The sequence below is a fragment of the Phocoena phocoena genome, chromosome 9, assembly GCF_963924675.1.
Source record: "Phocoena phocoena chromosome 9, mPhoPho1.1, whole genome shotgun sequence".
Classification (NCBI taxonomy): domain Eukaryota; kingdom Metazoa; phylum Chordata; class Mammalia; order Artiodactyla; family Phocoenidae; genus Phocoena; species Phocoena phocoena.
Window position 1 is genome coordinate 41,568,680 of NC_089227.1, and position 22,121 is coordinate 41,590,800.

The 22,121-nt window shown below is 36.9% G+C and overlaps 1 protein-coding gene across 1 annotated transcript in view; it reads left to right on the forward strand.

Moving 5' to 3' along the window:
- Positions 1–22,121, forward strand: part of THSD7A (thrombospondin type 1 domain containing 7A) — a 449,328-nt gene that overhangs the window by 417,056 nt on the left and 10,151 nt on the right. The window contains exons 17-23 of the mRNA XM_065883756.1: positions 3,781–3,934; positions 6,993–7,137; positions 8,491–8,606; positions 12,012–12,129; positions 12,613–12,758; positions 13,169–13,343; positions 20,533–20,706. Coding sequence (XP_065739828.1) covers positions 3,781–3,934; positions 6,993–7,137; positions 8,491–8,606; positions 12,012–12,129; positions 12,613–12,758; positions 13,169–13,343; positions 20,533–20,706 — 1,028 coding nt within the window. The remainder of the gene's footprint in view (positions 1–3,780; positions 3,935–6,992; positions 7,138–8,490; positions 8,607–12,011; positions 12,130–12,612; positions 12,759–13,168; positions 13,344–20,532; positions 20,707–22,121) is intronic.

Here is a 22,121-nt window from a genome sequence, read left to right on the forward strand (position 1 = left end):
TCCCATCTGCTCTAGGAAGCCTTCCCTAAACCTCCCCACTGGCTAGTGCCTCTCATTTGTTCCCTGAACCACACTGTCCGGTAGGGCAGCCACTAGCCACGTGTGACCGTTTCACTTTAAATCTATTAAAATTAAATAAAATGCATTTCCTCAGTCACACTAGACACATTCTAAGTGCCCGATAGCCAGAGGTGGCTAGTGGCAATTCTGTGAGCACAGTATTTACATTGTCATAGAAAGCTCTACTGAGCGGCCTTGTTCTATAATACCCCACGTACCCCTCACTGTTTTGAAAGATCCATCTACATGTCTGTCCCCTTTATTAAATCCTGTTTCTCCAAACTGAGACCCTGTCGTATTCACAGAACTTCCCTAAAACCTAATACAATTAAATTATTGTAATAACTGTAATACAATTAAATTAACTGATTAAATTATCCCTGCACCATCTACATATGATCCTTAAGGGTCTCAAACCTGGGAAACAAGTATATGAGGCTTTACTATCTCCACTTTACAGAGTAGATTCAGAAGTGCTTACTAAGTAGTGCGCTGAGAGCACACACCTAGTAAAGTGACAGCTGCATTCAAACTCAAGTCTCTTGTCACTCTAACTACAACCAGTTTCTTCTAACTCTGCCGAGTGACACACAGTAAAGAAAAACATAAAAACATCCAAAACCTGACAACTCCTGTTGTGAAGAATCCCATTCTCACTCATGACATAATTTTTCATGAATTTAAGATTCCTATTTCTTAATCTGTTTCAATAGGAAAGTAGAACAAGTTAACGTTTATGTCATAAAACCTTGGCACACTATGTAAAACATTTAATCCAGTAAAAACATTCTCTATCTCTTTTTTCAAAAGCCCATCTGAACTCTCAAGTTATTTTATGGAGTAACTTTTAAAGGTGGATGAGGTGGGGTGGAGGTAATGAGTTAATAGGGAAACAGGGAAGAAAAGGACAGAGATTCTGTTTTCTACCAATCTTCTGCCAAATTTAAAATCTCTCTTTCAAATATAAAAATATTTTTCTTATATTAAAAATTTGATCAGGTTGTGTTTTTTGTTATTAAAAAAAATTATAATAATGAACTTCTTTCGGCTTTCCCTTCGGCTGTGTATATGTTGCTTCTTTTTGCTTTGTGAATAGGTATTCTCAACATTTCCAAACACATCTTAAGCACAGTAACTCTTCTGGTCAACTAATTTTTCCAGTAAACATTTTTAATGCAAACAGAGAAAAGAGAAGATCAGTATTGATTGGAATTTCTGATTGTGTAGTAATGTTTCTTTCTTGATTCAGTAGTATACCTCCCAAACCTTACCCTCTGCTAATTAAGGTCAAACGTCCTGTTAGATGCAAGCATTGGGTGACATTTCAGGAAAAGTCTATAAGAGAGCAGGTTTCAAAATATCTCATTCTTTCTCTTTTAGGATGGTGTGATATCAAAGACTGAGTAATAGTAGTGGTTTGCCCTGCTGGGAAGGAATATTTTTCACTAACATTTTTGTAGAATTGCCAGCACATGATGATAATAAGAACCAAACAGATTTGGTTATTTCTACTGTTGCTTTTGAATTTTCTGCAGGCAATTCCCGCCCCCCCTTATTGCTACAACTGTGGTGGGCATCTGGGCCCACCCTTGGCCTCCAACTTGGTGGTTGTTTTCTAAAATAGCTCAGTATTCTCACAGCATAATCCCTTCTCCTGTGGAAAGGAGAAAAGGCCAGGAATTTGAAGAAAGCAAATGAACTTAAAGTGCTTCCCTTTGGGCTCAAGACTTGATTCAAATATTTATTCTATTCCACAGTGATAAAAGTATCATTAATACTAACTCAAATAAATAAAACATAATCTGAATATCAACAAGAAGGGTTTTTTAGCAATTGTGGCACATTCAAATGATGGAATTCAAATGTAATCATTAAAAATTATGTCTTAGAAACACAGTTAATAACACAAAAAGATTTTTATAATGTATTGTTGATGTTTTTCCTAAATGGTACAGATAGTAGGTGAAGTTTGCTCCTGTTTAGTGAAATGAAAATATATGTTTAAATATAGTAGTCTGTTAAGAGTGGTTATCTCTGATAGAATGCAGTGAATTTGTATTATTTCTTGTGATTTTCCTAAAATGAATCTATTACCTGTATAGTAAAAATCGAAGGAAAAGAAATACCTTTGAAAACAAAGTTTTATGCACATAACTACTTAATAGAGTATTGAACATCTGTCCTTAACTTTGAATCAATAGGTAATTTTGCAAGTTAATCCTTGTTCATCATGTCAGGGCCTCACATTAATGTAATCTTTTCTTAGCAAATCCAACTTTGGAGATTGAACTGTCCCGTCTGCTCCGTCCTCTCATAGCTGCTGTCAACAGAACATTTTTTAAATGCCACTGAAGCTAGAACTTTTTTCCTGGGAAACTAAAACTCTCCCAGAGAAATTTATAACTTTTTTCCTTCAACAATGAAACTATATAAATCTGTCTACATTTGCATATTTTTGTGATTACCTTTTATATATTTATTCAATATCAAAAAAATGCAGAGGTGGGTATTTGTGTGGTGATTTTTCCAGCTTACAAACCCAGTTAAGACATAACCAACAGCTTAGTTTTCCAGTCTTTGAATGCGTTCCACAGGAAAACCACATTTCTCTTAAAATTAGCAGCGCTGTATAGAAACGTGATTCTGCAGGGGAGATTTGTGAAGATGCAATGTCCCTACTGATTGTAAATCCCTGAGAAAAGTTGACATTCCAGATATAATTGGTAATGTAATGCAACCAACAGTTTAAAACATTGCAGTGGGTTTGAGAGGCTTAAGAGCTCAAGCCTTCCTTTTCATCTCCTGCAATGCAGTTCTCTTCCCAAACCTATTAATTTGGTTGACCTTCTCTGAGTTACAAATGAGGGATAAAGTTTTTCTCTTCTATTTGAAAAGTGCCTTGAGAGATTATTAACTACAGTAAAAGTTAAGTCTGGTACTAGCCACATTAATTAGATTCCCAAGAGATGACTAAGGAGCCCTTTATGACTGCTTACAATAGAATGAAATGTAATAAAATGTTTGAATTTGTTCTGTTGAAAGGAAAACTAACAATAAAAAAGGTCAAGATATAGGAAGATCCCAACAACCACGTTTAGAGAATTTGTGCTATTATTCTTATGATTGTCTCTTCACTTCTGCCTTTCTTTTAAGGTTATCAGCAGATGGGAAGCGAAAATTACTTTTGAAATGACAAAACAACTTGATAAATGCCATCAGTTACTTTCTCAAAACCACTTACTGAAATCTCTCCCTAGGAGATTTCAGTGTGCCGTGTCTTCCATCATATATGAATCTGCCTTCTCCATGGAATTCACCATTTTCCTCAGAAGAAAAACATGCATTATATTCCAAAATTGTAACCCATCTATGAATATCTTTGGTGAACTCATTCGTTTCTGCATCATATATGGGTGTAAATGACCCTCTCCTTTAAGAGGAAGACACGTAGTTTAGGTACACAGACTGTATACACAGTGGCTATAACTTTAAAAGATTATGATACATGCAAGCATAGATTTTTAAATCATTAGCTATACAACTAGGTATGGGAGGCAGAGATCCTTTTACGTCTTTATGTTTGGAGAATTTTATTCATTAAATGCAAAGCTTCCCATCCCCCACCTCCATGGTGATGTCTTATGAAAAACCCTGTACCTTACGGGTTGGCCATTGTTCAGTTGTCCCAGTTCCTTCACTGATAGGTATGTTTTCTTCTAGATGCATGCAGAACACAGCGGACGGCCCTTCTGACCATGTAGAGGATTACCTCTGTGACCCAGAAGAGATGCCTCTGGGCTCTAGAGAATGCAAATTACCATGTCCCGAGGATTGTGTGATAACTGAATGGGGTCCGTGGACCCGATGCACTTTGGTGAGACAATTAACCATTTATTAATGTAGAATTTGCTTAATTCCTTACCACTAAAGCTTTAAGAATATTATTAAGAAAATAATAGCTTGGTTACTAAATTAGTTACTAAATTAGTTACCAAAGCAAGGCATATTTTTGGCTACTTCATTCTTATGACTGTGCCATTTAAAATCAGCAATGTTTGGACTCCCACTGAAACAGCTCAACCTCTTGCAAGCTTTATGCTCCTCCACCGTCCTTCTAAACCCAGCACAGGCTTCAATAGTTGTGGCTCGTGGGATCTAGAGCGCAGGCTCAATAGTTGTGGCACAAGGGCTTAGACACTCCGCGGCATGTGGGATCTTACCAGACCAGGGATTGAACCTGTGTCCCCTGCATTGGCAGGCGTATTCTTAACCACCGCACCACCAGGGAAGTCCCCAAATGCCTTTACATTTGCTTATGAATCCACAGCATGTTAAAAACTGCAGTGGTGATAATGATTCCCTCCAGGTAAAGGGAAAAAGAATGAAAATCTAGTAAAAATACTTTAATGGTGTCAGGTTATTATCATCCCTTGCTTTTTGCCCAATCCCTTTAAAATTGTAGGCATAATCTTTCACACGGTAGGGGTATGGCAGAAGGAGTATTGACACTAAAACGCAAAAGATCCTGGTAAGAAAGGGAGTAGAAAGAAGAAAGCTGTGCATCAGTGAATCTCTTTCCACACACTGACTCTTGAGTCTCTTTGGGCCTGGAAAGCCAGCTGAGAGTTTCCAATCACACAAAGCTTCTAGATTTCAGCAGCCCGTAGGGCCTCTTCCATGGGACCCTGGGAGGAGAGTCACTTGAAACAGAACTGGCTGATGATGTGGGAAATCTGGCTTACCCTTGTGCATCTTTGTAAAGCTGTACACTTCAGAATGGCATCAAATCATGGAAAAGATACATCTAATGTGGAATTAATTTGCTGAAATATAATATGGGACAGATACATGTTTTCAAGGAGAAATTAATTTTCTGTTTCAGTGTTAACATTATTAAAGATGCTGATTAGCAGCCAACTGATAGAGCAGGAGCAAAACAGGGCTGGCAGTTGACTTGGATGCAGGTTAAATTGCAATTAAGAATCACCTGTTTCGGGCTTCCCTGGTGGCGCAGTGGTTGAGAGTCCGCCTGCCGATGCAGGGAACAAGGGCTCGTGCCCCGGTCCGGGAGGATCCCACATGCCAAGAGCGGCTGGGCCCGTGAGCCATGGCCGCTGAGCCTGCGCGTCCGGAGCCTGTGCTCCACAACGGGAGAGGCCACAACAGTAGAATCAGCTGTTTCACAAGCATATGCAAATGATTTTCTATTCTATTTAATTCCATAGCATCATATTTTAAGTTACTGTTTCTGATCTTAGTAACCAAATGTTTTCAAAACAAGACTGTACGCGTAGGAGAATGGCAACCAGTCTTTTTAATTAGTGCTAAGTTGTGTTTGTGTGCATATATGTGTGCACATTAGGAAAATAAAGGTTGTATATAACTAGTTATTTAAAGTTCACCCTTAAAACCGTGTTTCAGGTCCTGTCAACTATATTAGATAAATAGATAGACTATAATTTCTGTATTAGTGATCTACAATAATTAGTATGACCATATGTATGTGTTTGTGTATGGATGATGTGATGTATCTATTAATATTTGACACATAGGCTCTTTTTCTCCCAGTTTTACTGAGAAATAATTGACAGACATCATTGTATGTTTAAGGAATATAGCATGATGGTTGGATCTACATATATTGTGAAATGATTACCACAATAGGTTCAGTAGCATCCATCTTCTCAAACAGGTATGATGAAAAGAAAGAAGAAAAGAATAAAGGAAAAAAATGTTCTGCTTGTGATGAGAACTGTTAAGATTTAGTCTCTTAACAGCTTTCCTGTATAACATACAGCAGTGTTAGCTACAGTCATCATGTTGTACATTACATCCCTACTACTTATTATCTTATAATTGGAAATGTGTACCTTTTGACCACTTTCCTCCAATTCTCCCTTCTCTCCTACCCCCACTTCTGGTAACTGTAAGTCTGATCTCTTTTTCTATGAGTTTTGTTTTTTCTTTTGTTTTTTAGATTGCACATATAAGTGAGATCATACAGCATTTGTTTATCTCTGACATTTCACTTAGCGTAATGCCTTCAGGGTCCAGCCATGTTGTCACAAATTGTAGAAATCCTCATTTTTTTATGGCTGAATAATATTCCACTGTATAATTATACTACAACTTATTTATCCATTCATCCATTGATGGACACTTTGGTTTTTTCAATATCCTGGCTATTGTAAATAGTGCTGCAATAAACAAAGGGGTGCAGATATCTTTTCAGGTTAGACACATCTCTTAAGCACTGTCGACTGAAGAAACACACACAGCTTAAAAGTTGCGAGTTAAGCTTTATTCGGGGATCTTACTGAGGATTATAGCCTGGGAGACAACCTTTTAGATAGCTCTGAGGAACTGCTCTGAAAAGGTAAAGGAGGAGCCAGGATAAACAGGAGTTTTTTGCTGGGAAAGAACATACAGTCAGACATCAAAAGATTACTGCTAATCACTAAAACAGACATCTCTAGTTAATGACTTTAGTGCTTTCCTGGGTATAGGAAGATGCAAGAATCTGGGCTTACTGAAATTATTCCCTAGACATATCTTAACTATCTTGGGTCAGTATCCAAAGCACAGAATGCTACCTCTTTTCCTCCATCCTGTTTTGCTCAGGGCACATCACCTGCAGCAGCTGCAGTGGCTGGTGCCTTGATCATTGTAGAACTGAGGCAGCAGACAACATTCTTTGTGTACTGGAATGGCAGACAACATTCCCTGTTCCCGGCATCTTAGAGCTAGCTGGAACATCAGAAACTCATCCAACACCTTGATTTTATAAATGAAGAAACTGAGGCGTTATGAGATTGTTTAAGTTAGCCAGTGTCCCAAAGGTTCTAGCTCTTGCTCCAGTGCTCTCCCTAATACATTAGCTCTTGTGTGGCTGAGTACTCACCTTTCTGAGGAGTTATATTATTCTTTGTCAGCCTTGCAATCAAAGCAGTTTCCGGCAAAGGTCAGCTGACCCCATCAGACAACCTGCTGATGAAGGAAGAGCCTGCCCTGATGCTGTTGAGAAGGAACCCTGTAACCTGAACAAAAACTGCTTCCACTATGATTATAATGTAACAGGTATGTGAACAGTCATCTCCTTATAGAGTTAAGGGTCAAATCCCACGTCTGTCAGCTCAGCAGCATTTCCGGAAGTATTGTTCAACTCCATCTGCGTGCCTTTTGGACATGCTGCTTACTCTCCCAGAAATAATTCCGTATTAAATGAAAGAAATATTTATCTGCCTTATTTTTCATAAACATCGAAATAGAGAATGAAATTATCACACAAACATTAGCTCTTAAGGCAGACGGAGAATAGTCTAAGGGTTCCTATTTAAGCCACCCTCCCACTTGCAGAAGGTGCACATAAAAGGTATATCTTCCCATGGGTATCAGTTTATTGAAAGATGTCTTTCTTCTTCAGAATGTGTTTAATCACTGTGAATACTGGGACAACAATTCTTTCCGTGGGGGCAGTTCATAGGCATGATTAGTCTGCTGTAAAGACATCAGCGATCTTAAGCTTGCCAAGAAGTGCGTGAAGAGAATATAAACATTTCAGAGATATAAATATTATCAAAGGTGTAGGTGAAAAGAGATAAGATGAGTGTTTTTTTTAGAAAAAAAAGGCTTATTCTAAATTCCATTTCTTTCCCAAACCCTCATCTCATACCATCAAGGTATATATATACTCTAGGAAAGAAGACTTTCATGGTTTGTATGACTTAGGGCAACACTGAAGCTTACTCTGGAATTTTTCCTAAGTAATTTTCACACCAAAATAAACCCCAGAAACTGTACAGTGACACACAGCAGTCAGATTGACTTTTTGCTTCTTTTGGTTTTTCTCTTCAGTTTCCTTTCATGACACAATGAAATCACAGTTCTCTGGGGCATGCTACGTTACCCTGGAAAGAATTATTTTGCAAAAGACATATAATAAAGGGAATTAAATAAATATGGCCAAAGTGATTTTGAAATAAGCGTACATTTTACAGTATTCTACAGTACGGACAGTAAGTGAAAGACAGTTTTATTTGGATATAACTACCTAAAGTACGAGCCATTAAAATTATGATTATTTTGCTTAAACAGAAATGTAGATTTCTACTTTCGTTAGGAAAAGTTTTTAAATGACATTTGATCTGCAGGCCACAGCCATTTCTACAGTATCACCAAACAGCTAGCTAGCAAGATTGTCAGGGAGACATCTGCCTCAGGAATAGTCCCTGTAGCGATGTGCAACGCCAGCATTTCCATTTGACTCCAGATACGTTCAAAGCCGGGGCCCATACGCTCTGCGTGTGGGATGATTGATCGCGGGGCTTAGGAAGCAGTTGTGAATTAAATATGGGATTCAGGTCATCCGAGTTTCATTTGAAATCCGGTTCATGCATAGCCTTCTGTTCTGATATGCTCCCTTCCTTCCAGACTGGAGTACGTGCCAGCTGAGTGAGAAGGCAGTTTGTGGAAATGGCATGAAAACGAGGATGCTGGATTGTGTTCGAAGTGATGGCAAGTCGGTTAACCTGAAATATTGTGAAGAGGTGAGGGGATGCTTTGTTATGTCTTTGCGAGTAAATTCTTCCCTAATAATTTCAATTCCTGCTGAGCCAAGTGACCTGGCCAGCGCTTTATGCAGCTCGTTGCCAGCAGATGTTTTCGGCACTATTCAGAGGCTGCTGAACACTCTTGAAAAGAGACGCGTCCAACACTACTGATTTCTACACATAATTTCCTGTATTTTGTTCTGCTTGGAGCCCAAAGGTATGCTAATTAGCCTATTCTGAAAGAAATGCTCGGGGAACAATAAGTAATCAAGGTGAATAAAGGCAATAAATCTTAATCAGACTACTCATCATCTTTCGTAATTTCCTATGAGTTTTGTGTTCCCTGGGACACCTGCCAAGAGCCATCATTTATTCTCTCTGTTGCAAAACATTGATCGCATGTGGTTCGGTAGCAGATTTTGATATTAGGATCTAATACCCAGCTGTGAGAGTCTAAGACTCAGGTCTGGATAAGAGAGAGCTTGAAGTTCAAACAAAGGAATAGAGTCTGCCATTAGTGTCTTTTAGGTACAGAGAATTGTAACTGTTAATTCTCCAATTTATGAAAGTAATGTTATCATTTCTAATATGACCTTAGGAAACGCGAGAAAACACAGTTGTTGTCCTTCGGTAGTATTCATGAAGCTACACTTTGGGTTTTGATTATTTTGTCTGGTTTCCAGACCAAAAGGGCACTCACATTCCTGACAGATTTTGACTCCTCCTGCATCTGAGGCCACTGGGTTAAACATGAACCAAGATAACCAACAGCCTCCACAGACCTGCAACCCCCAGGAGGAACTTATAACCTCATTAGGGTTCAGTAGACTTGGGACCATGACGTCTGTCTACACATTCTAGGGGTTATTATAAGCTTGTGGTAAATTATTCAAACTCCTAAGGGAAAACTCAAGATGGAAATATTTTAATCCATTTGATATCTTTGATATTATCATGTGGACCTAATTTAACTGTCTGTATCTCTGTCCATGCGAACAGAGCTCCCAAGTGTGCTGAAAGCAAATTGTTGAGTTAATAAATTGCTCTATCATCTTATAACATAAGTTAGTCAATTACTGCTTTAGATTGCATCAGAAATTTTATACCTGAATCAGTCTGGCTTTGAAACTAATAACATCGAAGTGATGTGATCATTACAAAAATAACATTATTATTAATGAACGTTATTATAGTTATATACAGGCTGGAGAGCTTTCTGTGGTCTACCTCTAGTTGGTTAATATGTCTCTTTTTTTGCAAATGCACACGTTAAGTGTCCTCCTGGGTCAGAATGAGATAACTATTAATAGCTCTGAGAGCTTTTAGAAAGCTAAACCCAAATCATACAAGACCAGTTTTTAAATATCTCATGACTACAGGACAAAGATATAAATAGGGCCTTTTATTTCTTAAGTGAAACGTGGGTAAAAACCTGAGAAGTAATTTTAAGTATCCAGGAGCCTAGATAATTTTACTTTTATGTACAAATATTATAATGTTTGAATACTGTGATGACAGGGATTCAAATCATAACATTTTAGTAAACCCTGTATTCAGGGAGAGCAGTACTACTCTCTGCAGGAATTGGATTAAACAACTCATATCCCATTTTATCCACCCTAAAAAGCAGTAGACTTAAATAATAGCCCTGAGAAAAGCTGGCTATCTTTTTTAACAGTAGATTGCCTACCTACTAATACATGTGCAAACCTTGAATTGAGTGTAACAGCAGTAGCTAACTCTTGCTGTTTCTCTAACAGCCCAAAAGATGGCATTACTGTCCAACAAAGAGGAAAATTAGGGTTAAATCCATCCAGCATTTATATAGCACTTTTGTCTTTGATGTTTTTCAGACATTAATTCACCAGATACCTAATAACTGGTTTCTCCTTTCCTATTCGTTTATCCCTGAACATATGTTTAGATAAATGATAGATTAGATAGATGATAGGATAGATAGATAGATAGATAGATATAGAGAGAGAGGAGAAAAAGTAGCTACAACAAATTTAAGAGAAAAAGTAGTACAGAGTTGAAATGTCTTAGTACTGGGTACCCAAAATATCTGTAAACAGACATCCTTTTTAACCCTCTAGCAAAATAAATGAGCCAGTAGTCTTTGAATTCTGTGATTCAAAACCTTTCTCCATGAAACTATTAGGTACCTTAAATTTAACACATCATTTTTATTGTATCACCTTAAAACTTCTAATCTCCAGTGATTACAAGTGATTTAATTTAATTTTAAATTAAGTGATATGGTAAAAGTTTTCATACCAAATACTCAGCTTTGTCAAGTATTACTGATGGAGAATATAACGAGAGTGTTTACAGAGGGATCTGGTACATAAATCGTCGATCTGATCCTCTCTCAGTGCATAACTTAGAGCCAAGAGTTCTACTTGAACCGCAACATAACATTTCAGGAAAACTTTCTTTTGCCATTTTCTGCTCTATAAATTAGACACTATAAACTTACTTTCATGCAGAAATAAAAAAGGTCTTGAAAATCCCCAAGGATGACTAATTTAAAAAATTGCACTTTCCTAAGAAGCTCTTATTTTTTCTATTTCAATGCCACTTTGTACCTTTGACTTTTTAAATGTTTGAATATACAGTGGATGAGTTTGAAATCTCATCCTTCATCTTAAACGTAGAATACTTAAATAAGTAATGCTACTTAATGCAGTAAAATGCACAACATTATTATCTGATGAGAGACTGATGCCAAAATAACAATTACACCACAGTGAGCTGCTGAGATCAGTTCTGGAAGAGAAAATCTTTTTTAAAAAATAATAAATGTATATAAAATATTCATAATAAAAATTCTAGTGACCCACCCCTCCTTTTGAGAGAGGTAGCTTACTTTAAAACTATTTTATATTATTTTAGTACATTATATTTTTGGTTTTGAGTGGCAATTGGTCTTTAACCTCGCTCTTTTTTCAGTTTGACATGCACATGTAAAAATAAATAATATCCCCCAAATACAATTATATATCTGTATAGTGATGATATTCTTGCTTTTTAACTAATAGAAAATATTTGTGCTTCCACCTATTTATTCCTCCTTTAGGGAAATTCAACTAATTTGGAGATTAAATCTTCCTTTTTTCACTTTTTATATAAAAAATTCAACAATATATAAGTATACTGAGTAAATGGGCTCCTCTATTCATCCTGTTCCTTTTGCTCCCACTCTCCTGGATTGAACCACTATATTTTTAACAGTTTGGGTCTTTGTACTGCAGACATCTTTTTATTTTATTATGCATATTGCTTATTCTTCCTCTCCTCTCATCCCCGCTCCAATCTTGCCCTTCCTTCTTCCTTCCATCAACACTGCACTGTGGTCATGCCTTCCTGTCAGTACAAATAGATCTACCTCTATCCTTTTAGCTCGGCCTGGAGAAGAACTGGCAGATGAACACGTCCTGCACGGTGGAATGTCCTGTGAACTGTCAGCTTTCTGACTGGTCTCCTTGGTCAGAGTGTTCTCAAACATGTGGCCTCACAGGTTTGTTTGTGCTTTATTTGGCATTAGACTGATGGTCAAGGAATATGAAATAAAATGTCCCTCTTGCTTTAAGTCATATCAAATAATCTACAGAAAGGTTGAATCAGGGTATCTGATTCAAAACATCTAAGCCTTACTTGTTCCTCTAATTTCGGAAGAAATGTCTTTGACGCCTTCTCCTAGTAAGACATATGCTTGGGCTTCCCTGGTGGCGCGGTGGTTGGGAGTCCGCCTGCCGATGCAGGGGATACGGGTTCGTGCCCCGGTCCGGGAGGATCCCGCATGCTGTGGAGCGGCTGGGCCTGTGAGCCATGGCCGCTGAGCCTGCACGTCTGGAGCCTGGGCTCCGCAGCGGGAGAGGCCACAGCGGTGAGAGGCCCGCATACCACCAAAAAAAAAAAAAATATATATATATATATATACACATATGCTTGCACAACTGTAGTGTATCACTGAGGTTGCACCACTTTGTATCTCTTCAAGGAAAAATGATCCGAAGAAGAACAGTAACGCAGCCCTTTCAGGGTGATGGAAGACCATGCCCTGCCCTGATGGAACAGTCTAAGCCTTGCCCAGTGAAGCCCTGTTATCGGTGGCAATACAGCCAGTGGTCTGCATGCCAAGTGCAGGTAACCAATCTCAAAAAGTTGTATGGAAGTGTGTATTCTTTATCTGGAGAGACTTGGTTTCAGAAATATTTTCAGAGCTTACAGATAGCATGTTTCCTGTTAAAGATTTTAGGTACCTTGCCATTTCATAACTGTTTAATTAGTTTCGATAACAAGCACTCCCTGTCCTGTATTTTAAAACCATTTGGAGACTGATTCATTTTAATGAAAATTTGCCTGTCTTTGGCTAGAAAACAAATAAATTGTTCATGCTATGCTTTATAGCTACTGCCCTATAGGACTTCTTCCCTAAGGTTTCAAATGCTCCTTTAACTGCTCATAAATCAAAATCAATGGTGCAGGGATGACTGTAAGCGATAAGCTAACTAATGAATTATTTTTGTTCCTAATTATTTCTTCCTCCATTTCAGGATGCCCAGTGTGGCGAAGGGACCAGAACAAGGAATATTTCTTGTGTAGTGAGTGATGGGTCAGCTGATGATTTCAGCAAGGTAGTGGATGAAGAATTCTGTACTGATATCGAACCCATTATAGATGGTAATAAAAAAGTGGTTCTTGAGGAAACCTGCACCCAGCCTTGCCCAGGTAACAACAGCAAAACAGAATTCGTACTTTGGCCATTCCTCACCAGGACCAGGGTGGAGAAGGGGTTGCACGTATAAGTTTAAGTTAAGAGATGTCAACAGTCTTCTCATTCAGTAATATCTGCCAACAGCTAGACACTGTAGCGTGGATGAAGGGGGGCACTGCCTCCTTACTGCCAGGTGCGGGTGAAGTCCAGTTCTCCTACGTGGCATCTGTTGACACTCACCCCCCTCGAGTTTTAACTTCTGCAAAGAATGGAAATTAAGGCCTTAGGCTCATGCTTGACAGGGGGAATATGAAAATTCTACCCCTAGATATATTAGCTAAAATATATTAGCTATTAGATATAATAGCTAAAATTCTACCCCTAGATAAATTACCATTCAAGAGTGAGAAAAAATAGTATTATGGAAGAAAATTTTGAATGAAAGAAATTCTGATTCAGTGTTGGACACAGAGGTACAAGCAGGAAAATGTAGAAAGCAAATGTATATCAAGTAGTTTAGAAATAAATAGCAGGAAGTGATAAGTTAATGATTAGGAATTTGGGCTTGATGCAGAGGACTTTAGGGTAGATAGAAGGTCAAAATAACCTCAGTGTCAAGCATGACCCTATGGCCTTAAGAAAGATATAGGGGCAACAGTGTATTGGTGGGCTAGAAAAGAACAAGATTGGAAGTGAATTGCCCGTCTTTTTAATTTTCATTTTATATTGGAGTTTAGTTGATTGACAATATTGTGTTAGTTTCAGGTGTACAGCATAGTGATTCAGATGTGTGTGTGTGTGTGTGTATGGTCTTTTTCAGATTCTTTTCCCATATAATTAAAAAATATAAGTAGAGTTCCCTGTGCTGTACAGGTCTTTGTTGATTATCTATTTTATATATGGTACTATGTATATGTTAATCCCAAACTTCTAATTTATTCCTCCCCCTCACCTTTTTCCTTTGATAACCATAAATTTGTTTTCGACGTTTGTGAGTCTGTTTGTTTTATAAATGTTTTATAAATAACTTCATGTGTATCTAACTTCATTAGATTCCACATATAGTGATATCATATGATATCTGTGCTGCAATGAACATTGGGGTGCACGTATCTTTACGGATTATGGTTTTCTCTGGATATAAGCCCAGGAATGGTTTTGAAGTTCATTTCTCTAATAATTAGCAATGTGGAGCATCTTTTCATGTGCTTCTTGGTCACCTTTATGTCTTCTTTGGAGAAATGTCTTATTTAAATCTTCTGCCCATTCTTTAATTCTGTTGTTGTTGTTGTTTTTTTTTGGGGGGGGGGGTGTTCGTTTGTTTGTTTGATATTGAGTTGCAAGAGCTGTTTGTATATTTTGGAGATGACCTTGTCAGTCACATTGTTTGCAAATATTTTCTCCCATTCTGTGGGTTGTCTTTTCGTTTTGTTGATGGCTTCCTTTGCTGTGCAAAAGTTTCTAAGTTTCATTAGGTCCCATTTGTTTATTTTTGTTTTTATTTCCATTACTCTAGGAGGTAGATCCAAAAAGATCTTGCTGCGATTTATGTCATAGAGTGTTCTGCCTATGTTTTCCTCTAAGCGTTTTATAGTGTCTGGTCTTACATTTAATCCATTCTGAGTTTATTTTTGTGTATGGTATTTGAGAATGTTCTAATTTTATTCATTTACACATAGCTGTCTGGTTTACCCAGCACCACTTATTGAAGAGACTGTCTTTTCTCCATTGTATATCCTTGACTCCTTTGTCATACATTAGTTGACCATAGGTGCGTGGGTTCATTTCTGGGCTTTCTATCCTATTCCACTGATCAATATTTTTGTTTTTGTGCCAGTGCCATACTGGCTTTTTTTCCTCTTTAATTTTTATTAGAGTATAGTTGATTTACAATGTTTTGCTAGTTTCTGCTGTACAGCAAACTGAGTCAGTTAAACATATACATATATCCACTCTTTTATAGATTCTTTTCCCATATAGGTCAGTACATTGAGTAGAGTTACTGTGCTACACAGTAGGTTCGTATTACTTATCTATTTTATATGTAGTAGTGTGTATCTGTGACTATTTCTGTTTTGTAAATAGGTTCATTTGTACCATTTTTTTAGATTCCACATATAAGCAATATCATATATTCGTCTTTCTCTGACTTACTTCACTAAGTATGACGAATCTCTAGGTCTGTCCATGTCGCTGCAAATCGCATTATTTTGTTCTTGTTATGGCTGGGTCTCTACAGACAGCATATATTTGGGTCTTGTTTTTATATCCATTCGGTCCGTCTATGTCTTTTGGTCACAGCATTTAATCCAAACCACTTCAGACCCAGGGACACATACAGACTGAAAGTGAAGGGATGGAAAAAGATATTCCATGCAAATGGAAATCAAAAGAAAGCTGAAGTAGCAATACTCATATCAGACAAAATAGACTTTAAAATGAAGACTATTAAAAGAGACAAAGAAGGACACTATATAATGATCAAGGGATCAATCCAAGAAGAAGATATAACAATTGTAAATATTTATGCACCCAACGTAGGAGCACCTCAATATATAAGGCAAATGCTAACAGCCATAAAAGGGGAAATCAACAGTAACAATATTTGGGGACTTTAACACCCCACTTACACCAATGGACAGATCATCCAGACAGAAAATTAATAAGGAAACACAAGCCTTAAATGACACATTAGACCAGATAGACTTAATTGATATTTATAGGATATTCCATCCGAAAGCAGCAGAATACACTTCCTTCTCAAGTGAACATGGAACATCCTCCAGGGTAGACCACATCTTGGGTCACAAATCAAGCCTTGGTAAATTTAAGAAAATTGAAAAATTTACGACCACATGCTATGAGATTAGCAATCAATTACAGTAAAAAAAAAAAACTGTAAAAAACAGAAACATGTGGAGGCTAAACAGTGTGTTACTAAATAACCAATGAATTACTGAAGAAATCAAAGAAGAAATCAAAAAATACCTAGAGACAAATGACAATAAAAACACGATGATCCAAAACCTATGGGACACAGCAAAAGCAGTTCTAAGAGGAAAGTTTATAGCAATACAGTCTTACCTCAGGAAACAAGAAAAATCTCAAATGAACAACCTAACCTTACACCTAAAGCAACTAGAGAAAGAACAACAAACCCAAAGTTAGTAGAGGAAAAGAAATCACAAAGATGAGAGCAGAAATAAATGAAATAGAAACAAAGAAAACAGTAGCAAAGATCAGTAAAACTAAAAGCCAGTTCTTCGAGAAGATAAACAAAATTGATAAACTGTTAGCCAGAGTCATCAAGAAAAAAAGGGAAAAGACTCAGATCAATAAAATTAGAAACGAAAAAGAAGTTAAATGTACACCACAGAAATATACAGGATAAGAGACTACTACAAGCAACTTTATGTCAATAAAATGTACAACCTGGAAGAAATGGACAAACTCTTAGAAAGGTACAATCTCCCAAGACTGAACCAGGAAGAAATAGAGAATATGAACAGACCAATCGCAAGCACTGAAATTGAAACTGTGATGAAAAAACTTCCAACAAACAAAAATCCAGGACCAGATGACTTCACAGGCCAATTCTATCAAACATTTAGAGAAGAGTTAAACCTACACTTCTGAAACTCTTCCAAAATCTTGTAGAGGAAGGAACACTCCCAAGCTCATTCTACAAGGCCACCATCAGCCTGTTACCAAAACAAGACAAAGATATTGCAAAAAAAGAAAATTAAGAATTTTCTTAATTCTATAATAAAATTAAGAAAATTAAATATAAGACAGAATACTAAAAACTTAGAGGAAAACATAAGCAGAACACTCTGACATAAATCACAGCAAAATCTCTTTCGATCTATCTCCTAGAGTAATGGAAATAAAAACAAAAATAAACAAATGGGACCTAAATAAACTTAGAGGCTTTTGCACAGCAAAGGAACCCATCAACAAAACGAAAAGACAACCCACAGAATGGGAGAAAATATTTGCAAACAATGTGACTGACAAGGGATTAATCTCCAAAACTTACCAACAGCTCGTGGAGCTCAAAATCAAAAAAACACGCAACAGAATCAAAAAATGGGTGGAAGACCTAAACAGACATTTCTCCAAAGAAGACCTACAGATGGGCAGAAGGCACATGAAAAGATGCTGAACATTGTTAAGTATTACAGAAATGCAAATCAAAACTACAGTGAGATGTCACCTCACACCAGTCAGAATGGCCATCATCAAAAAATCTACGAAAAATAAATGCTGGAGAGGGTGTGGAGAAAAGGGAACCCTCCTACCTTCCTGTTGGTGGGATTGTAAATTGATACAACCACTATGGAGAACAGTATGGAGGTTCCTTAAAAAACTAAGAATAGAGCTACCATATGACCCAGCAATCCCACTCTTGGGTATATATCCAGAGTAAACTGTGGTTCAAAAGGATACATGCACCTGGTGTTCATTGCAGTGCTGTTGACAATAGCCAAGACATGGAAGCAAACTAAATGTCCATTGACAGAGGAACAGAGAAAGAAAATGTGGTACATATATACAATGGAATATTACTCAGCCATTAAAAAGAATGAAATAATGCCATTTGCAGCAACATGGATGGACCTAGAGATTATCATACTAAGTGAAGTAAGTCAGACAGAGAAAGAGAAATATAATATCACTTACATGCAGAATCTAAAAAAAATAATAATGAACTTATTTACAAGACAGAAACACAGACTTAGAGAACAAACTTATGGTTACCAGGGAGAAAGGCAGGGAGGGACAGATTGGGAGTTTGGGATTGACATGTACACACTACTATAGATAACCAACAAGGACCTACTGTATAGCATAGGGAACTTGGCTCAATATTCTGTAATAACCTAAATGAGAAAATTTGCAAAAGAATGGATACTTGTATGGGTACAACTGAATCACTGTGCTGTATTCCTGTAACACATCATTATTTATCAACTATACTCCAATATAAAATAAAATTAAAAAAAAAAGAAATCTGTGGTAAAAGATGTGAAGAAAAACCGCAAGATCCCATAGTAACATAGAACAGGCAATTCGCCATTTTAATTAAAGCAATTACAAATCCAGGAGGAGGCTGGTCTTCTCTTGTAAATTACAATCTATTCATTTTCATTCCTGTCTTGCTAGTTTTCTCCAATGATGGCTTTTGAAAGCTAGTAGCATGTGAGCTTATAAGCTTTAAAGAGTAGAATACTGAAGTCGGAAATGCATTTCAGACACTTAATATCTTTGGTAGGCAGAGTGTAGTTTTATTATTACAATGTTTTATATGGTCAAAATATAAAAATATATTTAGTACAAGTCAGTGCCTCACACTTATTTGCTGTTATTAAATCTTTGAAGCTTGACATGGATTATTCTGGAGTGATAATTATATAATCCACAGACTACCATTAAAAGATTTGAGTTTTGGGTCAAAATACACTACATCAAGTGATACAAGCACAGAGAAAAGGTATATCTTACTTCCATGTAGTTTGCAGTCACTGAGGTGAAGTTACACTACATTCATATTGACAGGAGTTTCTCTATCTTATTTTTAATAGTTTCTCTTGCATAATTAAAAACTGAGTAAGCCTAAAGTAGCATTTCCTAGGGGATATAAATATTTATAAAACTTTCTTTAACTACTTAAAAATTCTTCTTAGTTTCTTTTTCCTTAGCACTTCCAAAATTTACTAGAATTTTCTTCATTTTAGGATAACATTAGAGTAATAATGACACACTATAGTAAAGGTGTACAAAGATCACTCCACTTGAGTATTTTACATGTATCTGTTAGTCAGTAATTCATGTCTTTCCAGGATTTCTTAATCCTGGCACAAGAAGTTTTTTCATTAATCAGATCTCCAGGTAACTTTGTGCTAACATTAGATATCTTCAGTATAATATAAGGCAATATAAATTATTCATGTGATATGGCTGGAATAATTAAAGTGATAAGAATCCCTTATGGATTTGTGTTTATCAAAATGAACTGCATCCTCTGAACAGTATCACCAAGCAGCCAGTCCTGAAGAATGAATGAGTATACGAGAAAGGTGTATTTCATTAAATCTTCCCTGTTCTGAAAATGGTTGAAGATGAACACATGATATACTACGGCCCAACAATTCCTATATAACTGTAACTATTTTCTAGTTATATACCCAAAATAAATGCATATATAAGTTCACCAAAAGACTCATACTAAAATGTTCACAGCAGCAGTATTCATAATAGGAAAAATTTACAACTCTCCCCATGCCCATCCATATCAGAATCGAAATGTAAATAGTGGTATGTTTATAAATAAAGCACAGCACTAAAAATGAGCAAGTTAGAGCCACGTAAATATGTGATGGTTCTCAAGACATAAATGAGTGAAAGAAACCAGACATTAAAAAAGTACATACACTTCTATTCCATGTATAGCATGAGGAGGGTTTCTGAGATTCTGAGAATGCTCTGTTGCTTGATTTGGAGGTTGGTTACGTGGGTATTTAATTAGGCTGTGAAAATTCAGCTATCTGTGCATTTATAATGTGTCATCATTTTGCATGTATATTACTCTTCAATAAATAATTGAAAAAAAGGGAGGAAGTTGACTGAAGATGTAGATCAGAGGAAATTGTGTGCATTATTGCCACTACTGCAGCTGCTTGGTTAGCTGTCTCACCTCCACAACTTTGGTAAGAAACAGAAACCAAGCATAAATACCAGCTTTCTCAGCCTTGGACTTCAAGCTCTTTGAAATTTTGAACGCCTAGAAGACAAGTCCTGTGTATATTTCGATTTTCTTTTAATAGTACCAAGTGCTTAATAAACCCTTTTATGATGATAATGACAAGAGTGATAGTAGCAGGTTTTAATAAAGTATTGTTGTCACTTAAGAGAAGGGAAATCATGATGGACAAGTTCCTTCAAACCATAGTTTACCTTTGATATCATTAAGCAGCACATATGCTATACTCAGTAACATCCACTCAGAAAATAACACTATTAATACAAACTTACAAAACCACATACAAACTTGCAAATATTAAATACGTATACAAATCTTACAAATATCATGAACGACTGGCATACCTAAAAACATTGCTCAGTCGGGTTAAACATAAAATGATTATCTGGCTGGCTATTCTTTATGGGTATGGGTATAAACTACAAACTTGTGTTTTGCAGGTGACTGTTATTTGAAGGAGTGGTCTTCCTGGAGCCTGTGTCAGCTGACCTGTGTGAATGGTGAGGACCTAGGTTTTGGTGGAATACAGGTCCGTTCCAGAGCGGTGATCATACAAGAGCTAGAGAATCAACATCTGTGCCCAGAGCAGATGTTAGAAACAAAATCATGTGATGGTGAGTGCTACTATTCATAAAATCTTTTTATTTTAGTTTTGTGTTGATAAGCAAAAGTATAAGATATAAAATTTTCTGTTGAATAAGCAAATTTGCTAAGCTATCACTTAAAGTTGAGAATTCAGGGTATGATTCTGAATTCTAAATATTTAGAGAATAAAAGTCTTGCCACCCTTCATAAATGAAATATTGTAAAAGTATTTCCAAGTTTTATGAGCTAAAGAAGGCTGAGATGATTAGGAGCAAGTTATTTGTACACCTGTAGCAACCCTGATGATGTGTGAATATAAGAATATCCTCAATTTATTTAAATCAAAAGAGAAAGAAAAATTACAAAGCAACAGCAAAACGAGATATTTTACTATATTCTCGGAAATTGATAAATCTAAGTATTGGTAAGGATTAGTCTAAATTTGACATACAGCATATATAAAAATACATCTTTATATGTCTGTGTGTATATGTGTGCATACACATAGAGCCATGCACCCAATATAAGCAATAGATGACATTCACAAGAACCACAGAGCGTTAAAATGTTCTACTTTGGGAACACAGAAGAAATCTAAATGAAAAAAAAAGAATTGTTATCTAGTGGAGAATGTCTTGCTCAACAAACAACCCTCTCATTCCCGCTTGTGTTCTGAAGCAACTGAGTATGACAATATATTAGCAAATAGAAGGCAAAATAACATCTATATTGCTGAAAAGTTGAAGAAAGCTTAGAATGTTGGGGAACAATGCTTAGAATGAAAGCCAATTGAGCTAGATGCCTTAACCCAAGAATTATAGAATTATCTACCTTCTTAGTTAAGTCTTCCCAAATTTACCGACCAGATAAAACATTTCATATTCCTGGGTAGGTAAAGGAGAGAAAGGTCAGAGGTTACAATAAATGAAATAATTCCCAAGAAAAGAAAAAGAATTGTTTACCCTGAAATGACAATGAAGTAAAATTAGGAATCAGTAAAAATTGCCAAGAAATTCTCCCCATGCCCACACAGAAGTGAAAACCAAAAGCTACGTTTCTAGAGCATTACATATCAAATGTTATGCAGGATGCAGCACAGAAGTACTTAGAAGGTAATGTGAAGCTCTACATTCTTATATAGGAGGGAGAAAAGTTTAATAAGAGTTAGACTTTCAGGCTTCCCTGGTGGCGCAGTGGTTGAGAGTCCGCCTGCCGATGCAGGGGACACGGGTTCATGCCCCGGTCCGGGAAGATCCCACATGCCGCGGAGCGGCTAGGCCCCGTGAGCCATGGCTGCTGAGCCTGCACGTCCGGAGCCTGTGCTCCGCAACGGGAGAGGCCACAACAGTGAGAGGCCCGCGTACCGCAAAAAAATTAAATTAAATTAAAATAAACAAATAAATAAAAAGCGCTAGACTTTTAACCCAATTTTAAAAAGAAAGGG